The 8874-nt window shown below is 33.4% G+C and overlaps 1 protein-coding gene across 1 annotated transcript; it reads left to right on the forward strand.

Moving 5' to 3' along the window:
- Positions 1–1362: 1362 nt before the first annotated feature.
- LOC104105933 (alcohol acyl transferase 1 allele RGa-like) lies at positions 1363–4896 on the forward strand. The gene is made up of 2 exons (XM_070192537.1): positions 1363–1872; positions 3819–4896. The coding sequence occupies exons 1-2, from the start codon at positions 1426–1428 to the stop codon at positions 4755–4757; spliced, it is 1386 nt and encodes a 461-aa protein (XP_070048638.1). The 5' UTR covers positions 1363–1425; the 3' UTR covers positions 4758–4896.
- The last annotated feature ends 3978 nt before the right edge of the window (positions 4897–8874 follow it).

An 8874-nucleotide genomic window follows, 5' to 3' on the forward strand; every position in this document is an offset into this window, starting at 1 on the left:
GTCAAGTTAACAACATATAAATTTTAATTAAGGATAATTCAGTCAAAATACATTTTTGTTCTAGGAGTCAGTATTTTCTTAAGGGGCACATCAAAGATTAAAAAGTCATTTATTATGGACTAGAGGGGGCATGTATAAAAAGTAATCAAGTCTAAAGGACACTTCGAGAGATTTTGAGATTTCATTATTAACATTCTCCTCAAATTGTTTCTTCCTATATATTACACGTTTCTTATGAAATTCGGCTTCGATAGTAATTTCAAATGCAATTTGCTTGGCAGAAATCAAAGTAGTTGCAAATCTTTCATCTCTTTATTTGTTAAATAAAGAAATCAAACTTTTTCACTTCACATAACTTTTTTTTAAATCTTATATATAGACTAATAGGTGTAAAAAAAAAAAAAATGAGGCCTCCACAAATGTGAGGCCTAAATCAGTTGCTTTACCTGCTTTATGGACGGGCCCCACTCGGGTTAAAATTCACAACAGCCTTGACTAGCTCCATGTCTCTTGACATAGTCTGAGGATCTGATAAATATTTTCCACAACCCCAAAACACAAATCCTCTCTTTCTAAGGTCAACCTCTAAAAAAGGATGAGGAAAAACCAGCCCAGCCCATTTAACTACTAAAACCAATTCTCCATTGGCCCTTTTCTGCTTGAGACCAAAAACAAAAGCCCAACCCTCCAAGTTTCCTTTTCCACTTTCACCAGAATATCCATATTTCCGTCATCACTAGCCTTATTGGTGATGTTGCCTAGGAGTCTTAGGTGGTTTGTTTATAGATTGGACACAATCCTTTTCAAAGTTTGTTGTGATATACAGCAAAGCAAGAAGACAAACTTAGAAGAAAACAAGAGACGAATTACCAAATCACAACAAGTAATGACAAAATAATTAACATCGACTACACATAAAGAAGGAAAAAAATGGAATAAATGAGTTACATGCGATTATCATAGCTGACGCGGCACAGGCTGATATATTAATGATATCTTATTTACTTGTACTGATTATTGAATTAAACCTCTGCCACAAGAAAATATGTTATTTCACCTCATTTTTCAGGAAAGTAACGAGACTATATATTAAATCATACCAACTAGCGGGATGAGAAATTTTAGTCAAATTATTATAAAAACAAGCTATCAAGTAAATTCGGATAATTACAAAGTAACAAATAATAACAGGCTAACTAAACACAAATTACCTATATTTGGAGAAACAAATAATAATACCACTAAATTATCTACTTTCACAAAGAATAATACTACTCTTTCTGTTTCAATTTAGATGACGTATTTTGGAAGAAGTAACATGTTATAATATCTTGTGGCCGATATTGAATCATTTACACACTTCTATAAATCCAAACCCAAATGCGTACTATGAATTAGTGCAAACCTCAATTCAGAAACAAAACTATGTCAAGTTCAAGACCATTAGTGATATCAATGACGCTGCAAAAGCCAGAATTAGTAATTCCAGCAACAACAACACCTCGTGAGAGAAAACATCTTTCTGATATAGATGATCAAGGGAGTCTTCGTTTTCAAATTCCCATATTAATGTTTTACAAATATAATCCTTCAATGGAAGGCAAAGATCCTGTAAATCTCATCAAAGAAGGATTGTCAAAGACACTAGTGTTTTACTATCCATTAGCTGGTAGGATCATTGAATTAATGCCTGATAGGAAGCTTGTTGTGGATTGCAATGGTGAAGGAATCTTGTTTGTAGAAGCTGATGCCCAAGTGGAGCTTGACAAGTTAGGAGACTCCATTAAACCACCATGCCCATACTTGGATCAATTGCTATACAATGTGCCTGAATCTGCTGGTATCATTGACTGTCCTCTTTTGTTAGTTCAGGTAAACAATCTACTTTATGTTTGGTTTATATGGAACTATTTAAGTTATATATTCGCCGATAATGTGAAGGTTTTTTTAACTTGTGATAGCAGCATCAGGTTACTTGAATTTTTACGAAATTATCAATTATAGTAAGTAATATTTATCAATTAAGAGATTTATCTCTAGTTATTTAATAAATGATATGATTGTGTAGATATTTTTTACCTTAGAATTTAAATTTTAGATGAAAATTCTTCTTTTTTATTTCTTGAACAGCAAAAACGCCCTTACAGGCATTTATTCACTGCGCTATAATTTCAATGTCACACTTTGCTTTATTTGTCTAATATATGATGAAACCAGATGGATAAAGTAATCTCTTTGGAAAAATATATATGTTAGTATTTACATAAATTGCTAAATTTTAGAGTTAATGTCGTGACTATAAAAGAACTTTTTGCAAAAACTTAATGAGGTTCCGGTGATGGAAAAGGAATAGTGACATTAATGTTAGACGACTTCATTACTATTGATATTGTTAATCGACCAAATAATATGGATTAATCGGAGTAAATTTCATGGATAGTCATTCAACTTTGCGTTCATTACTCTAAAATCATTCTTTTTTGATTATGTAAAAGTCATTCAATTTTATATTCATTACCAAAAAGTCATTTTTCTTTCTTTTGTTACACAAAAAGTATTTTATTATGCTCTAGTTATCACAATAGTCACTTTAACCAGATTTTATAAAACTTTCACCTGAAAAGTCTATTATGCCCTTAACATTATAAATCCTCCAATTTTGTGTAATACCTACCATATTATATACTATATATTTTTACTTAGGTATTTTATTTATAATTAAAATAACTTAATATTATATTCTTTAGTCTTTTGCTACTTCGCTTTTTCAAGTTTGGTCATTTTTTTTCTCCATTCTTAATTTGTGAGTTGGCTAAAGATGGTATTGAAGAGAATACAGATTTTGGTATTTATATCTGATTATACAGATTTTTCCTGAGCCGAGGGTCTATTGGAAACAACCTCTCTATCCTCACAAGGTAGGGGTAAGGTCTGCATACACACTAGCTTCCCCAGACCCCACAATGTAAAATATTACTCGGTATGTTATTGTTGTATAGGTCACATTATTAAATTTGTCAATAAATTACTGTGAACAAATATCAAGTCAACATTCTTAACCATGCCTAATAATTTTTTTAAAATAAAATTTATAAAATTAAAGTTCACATATTTATCAGCCAAGCCATAGTCGTTAATCAAATAAATAAAATACTCACATTTAGTACACTAACATATAAGATTAACACTTTTAAATAAATAATATTAACAGAGAAAGCATACAAAACTTAATATTAAATACAAATATATTTGAATACTTAAAAAAAGTGTCACTGACTAAAAAAATAATATTATTTGTTAAATAAATATTTTATTATTATTTTAAATAAATATTAAAATAAGATTTTTTTGTTGTTTTTATATTTTTAAATATATTCATCTTTGAATATGATTAAACAAATTGAGTGTCAGGGGAGAATTAAATGTATGGATATATTATAAAAATAATAAATAAAATAATATAAAGTTATTTTAAATATAAGCAAAATAGCTAGGTAAAAATATATTATATAAGTATATAATATAGAAGGTATTACTTAAATGAGAGAATTTATAATGTCAATGGCATAATAGACTTTTCAAGTGAAAGTTTTACAAAATCTAGTCAAAGTGACTATTGTAATAACTAGAGCATAGTAAAATATTTTTTATGTAAAAAGTGACTTTTGGCTAATGAACATAAATCTAATTAGCGTAATGTGTGCCAAGAGTTTGTTGTTCATGACTTAATTTCCCATAGTCATCAAAGTTCCCTTACTTAAGCTAACATATGATTACCCCCTCCCCCTTACTCTCTCTCTCTCTATATATATTTATAGGTGACCCGTTTTAGCTGTGGAGGATTTGCTGTTGGATTCAGATTAAATCACACTATGATGGATGCCTATGGTGTGAAATTGTTTCTAAATGCTTTAACTGAATTGATCAAAGGAGCTTCAACACCTACTATATTACCCGTATGGCAAAGGCATATCTTAAGTGCTAGATCATCCCCATGCATTACATGTACGCACCATGAGTTTGATGATCACAAAAGCAATAATATTAATGCATGGGATCAAGACAATACTAAGTTGATACAACACTCATTCTTCTTTGGAAATAAAGAGATGGAAGCAATTCAAGACCACATTTCTCCAAACCAACGTGTAATTTATAAAAAATTCGAGTTATTAGTTGCATTTTTATGGAAGTGTCGTACGATTGCTCTTGGTCTGCATCCCGAAGAGATTGTCCATTTGACTTACCTTGTTAATGTACGTGGAAAATCACTAAAATTCGAACTCCCCTTAGGATATTATGGGAATGCATGGGTTTCTCCAGCAGCAGTATCAAAAGCAGGATTGTTATGTTCAAGTCCTTTAACATATGCAATTGATTTGGTTAGAAAAGTTAAAGATCAAATGAACGAAGAATACGTCAGATCAGTGGCGGATTTAATGGTGATTAAAGGGAGACCGGAGTTGACAAAATCTTGGAATTTTATTATCTCAGATAATAGATCTGCTGGATTTGATGAAATAGATTTTGGATGGGGATTGCCTATTTTTGGAGGGGTTCCAAAAGCTATATCTGTGATTAGCTTTTGTCTTCCTCTTAAAAATAACATGGGAGAAAAAGGTATTTTGATAGCTATAAGTTTGCCTCCACTGGCCATGAAAAAATTTCAAGAGATTGTACAAGATACTTGTCACAATCCAAAATTTCAGCCCGTCGTTATAGCGCATAACATACCGGCTAGGAGAGCCAAAATATAACAATAGAGAACTAGAATAACATATAGCTGCCTTGTTATAATGTTCAGCGGCTAACTCTGCAACTATTTTCTTAGGCTGCTTGTACTCCATTTTCAACATCAATTAGAGTTCAATATCAACAATACTTTTTCAAGCTTTATTCCTAGCACTTGCCAGGTACTACAAAAGAAATCTTGAAGACAAGTTAACTAAAAAAAAAGAAACACAAAAAGAAAAAAGAACTAAATTCCGAATTAGTACAAAAAATTATTTTGATCACTATTTATTGTCAATTACGGCAATGTACGCCAAAATTTGACAAGCGCAAAATACAACACGAAATTGATGCTCGCTAGCGAAACATTGTATAGTTAAATTATCATCTTCACATGCATTGGATTTAAACAATATTCGAGTAATTTCTGTCTTATTTGCTATTCAGGATGATCAACACTTGATTTCGAGTAATTACTACTACAATTAACTACTAAATTAAGATTACCAATAATTAGACCTCATCACAGAGAAGGAGAGTTGAACTAACAGGTTGTAAACAATGGGAGAAATAAGGGTCGTGACAGGATATGTGTAAGATGACTATTTGAGATCTAACTCTGTTTAAATTCACTCTAATGTGCTAATGATTCTCACAAATTCACTCGATGATTAGCTTAAACGTAAGGTTAAGATTCATCTCTCGATTAAATCTGAACTCTACAAAATAAACTAATATAAAACACTGTGAAGATATGCAAGAATATGTTAATGGACTAGTCTTTAGGAAAACGTCTCTCAAATATTCACCTAACTTGGTTTAATCAATAATTCAAAAAGCTCTCTCGATTACTTAGAAGAATCACTAAATTAAACCAAATCAAATAATGTAAAGATAATCACCAAAATATTTCTCTTTCGATTAAATAAACCGGTGAATAAAGTTGGAAACAATTCAAAGTTCCATACACGTAATCACACAATTAAATTAGAGTTAATCCACAAATATCAATCAAAATACCATATCCGTCAAAACCTTAGGAAAAAACTACTCCATAGGTATGGAGAAAGTTATCACAAATACGTTTAAGAACATAGAAAACATCAAAGACAATTTTACAATACTAACTCTCGTTTTTACATCGATTGGCAAGAGAATTTATAAAATCTTGTATCTTCAAGACGTGGTAGCTCTCCCAAAACTCTCCTAGGTCGAATTCCCTTCAAAAATCGTGTTTATAGTATATTTATACTGAATATGAACAGACCTAAACTAAAATACTCACTCTGAACCGAACCGAAATAACTCGCAAAATATTGCACTAGTACATCAGCGCGACGCACGGGACGCCGCATTAGTGGCACTTTTCATAGAAGTGCACAATTGTGCCTAACAATTAAATAGGCAGCAACCTTGGTGTACACAAAGTCCAACATCACGTGTAAGTGGACAAATTTAGAAGACTGCCCCTTTTCCTTCCTGATGCAATTTGCCAAGTCACTGAAATACCACACACCCTTGAGCACGGAGGTGTTAGTGCAAATCTTGGCTTTGTACATTTTTTCTCACTTTTTCATATATATATATATATATACACATACTATCTCCGACCCCGTATTCAATCCCGACTTAACTATCAAACTTCAAAGTTTTATTTATCTAATTAAGCTCCAAAAATGTATTTTAGCTTGGATTCTCAACCTACACAACAAAAAACACGTAACGAGTATAAATTATCGATATTTTAGTTCAAACACAGTTGAAGTGTAGCAAATAATAGGTGCAAAGTAGCCAAAACTTGTATTTCTAGCCTATCATCACGTACTAAATCACTGATAATTTTTTTTTCATACCCGCGTGTATATCATCAAGAGAGAAACATGAGAGGGCGGCTTTTGGGAGATGGATCTATATCTACACGCAAGCACGGCCAATTCAACGTGCTACCAGTCCGTCGTGGTCACATGCTTAATATCATAAACCGGCGTGGTCACAGGCATAACAGTACAACCCAGGTTAAAAGATGCTTTTAGTGCTCCTCCTGTTGCTTCTGGTAACTGAATTGTGTCTAAATGTTACAACGTTATGTTCTCTGTGCAACTATTCTATTTGGCACGATTCATGCAAATGATGTTAGTCCGTGTACAAACTATGTTTCTAACACCAAAGTAGTGAAGGTTGCTGTGTCGGACCTAACACTATCGTTCTACGTCTCAGGCACAACTGCTTTGAATTAACTTAGGAAGAGTTTAATTTCTATGTACTGATAATATAAAAGATATTTATCCAATCAGATCATTTGTTAGGTAATATTGGCTCTATAAATATTAATTGATAGTATGATTAAGATGGGTAAAAAACATATAGGTTAAAATTCGCACTATAACAGCCTTGACTAGCTCCCCGTCTCTTGACATAGTCCGAGGATCTTATAACTGTTCTTCACAACCCAAAACACAAATCCTCTCTTTCTAAGGTCAACCTCTAAAAAGGAGGAGGAAAAACCAGCCCAACCCTCCAAGTGTCCTTTTCCACTTTCACCGGAACATCTATATGTCACGACCCAAAATCCAACTAACTAGTCGTGATGACACCTAACCCAACCCGCTAGGTAAGCCAAATAGCAATAATCCGATTCAAAAGAGATTTAACTGAGAAAATAAATGATGAAATAACTGAGCTTTTATACAAAATCCCAAAGACTGGTAGTACAAATCATGAGCTTCTAAGATTTAGAGTTTACAAATCTGGTATGAAATAAATTGATCATCTGTTGTAAATATACACAAACAGATTAATAATTCTAAAGCTACCAAGAACGAGAGGCAACTATGACCGGATGCAGGTACGTCTCCAATGCCAGCTACAACATCAGCATCCAAAATCTGCACACAAGGTGCAGAAGTTTAGTATGAGTACAACCAACCCCATGTACTCAATAAGTAACAAACCTAATCTTAGGTTGAAAGCAGTGACGTGCTTGGACAGCGGTTAGAATCCAACACCAATAGCCAACAACTTATAACATCATAATAAAAATAGTACAAGAAGTAACTCAAGGATATGATGCTCAGCTCGTCCACAATTATGGAAAAATAGGCATGCTTTTCAAGTATAATAGTAAAACCCAAATCTTTCACCGAAATCACCCAAATATGAGTATATCAGAAAACTGTGATTTTTTCCAAAGACTTTCAACAACAGGTAAAATATTTAAATCTCAGATGGCATGAGGTAAGTACATCTCTATGCCTACATGTAAATGTGCATGTGAAGTCATAAATGTCACAATACCGTGTAATATGAGAAAATGCATCTCTATGTCTGTATGTCAAATATACTTGTCAATGCAATGCATCAGAGCGATGAACTCATGTAATCACACTCTAAGAGTACTCAATATCACTGTCTCCCACTCCCACTCATCACACTCAAATCACTCAGCACACTCAGCCTCTCAGCACTGTACGGTACCTGCTGTGGCGTGCAGCCCGAACCACATATAGCAATAAGACTGCTGCGGAGTGCAACCCGATCCACATATAGCCATAAGGCCTGTTTTGGCGTTTAACCAGATCCACATATATCCATGAGGCCTGTTGCGGCGTGCAACCCGATCCACATATAGCCATAAGGTTTGTTGCGACGTGCAACCCGATCCACTAATCTCACTCACAACACGGCTCTCGTGCCCCAACTCAATCATCAATCTCTCTAGTCTCTCGGGCTCACAAATCTCATGCCAATCAGCCCAAATAATAATAACATGTTGTGACAACAAATGATAATAGAGACTGAGATATGATATGCAAATGAATGACTATAACTAAGTATGCAACTACAATTTAAGCAAATAACTCAACAGCAGATATGACCTCAGTGGGTCCCAACAGAATAAGCATATAGCCTAAACATGATTTCTAACATGGATCACAACTCAATTACTCTAGCACGTAGGAATTTTATGGATAAACACAAGCTTAGGTAACTACACAGTATCACAGAATCATCCGTGTCATATTCACACGGTGCACGCCTACACGCCCGTCACCTAACATGTGTGTCACAGAAAAACCAAACACATAATACGTATATTCAGGGATTCATACACTCAATACCAAGTTTAGAAGTGTTATTTACTTC

Source organism: Nicotiana tomentosiformis, unplaced genomic scaffold (genome assembly GCF_000390325.3).
Source record: "Nicotiana tomentosiformis unplaced genomic scaffold, ASM39032v3 Un00280, whole genome shotgun sequence".
NCBI lineage: Eukaryota > Viridiplantae > Streptophyta > Magnoliopsida > Solanales > Solanaceae > Nicotiana > Nicotiana tomentosiformis.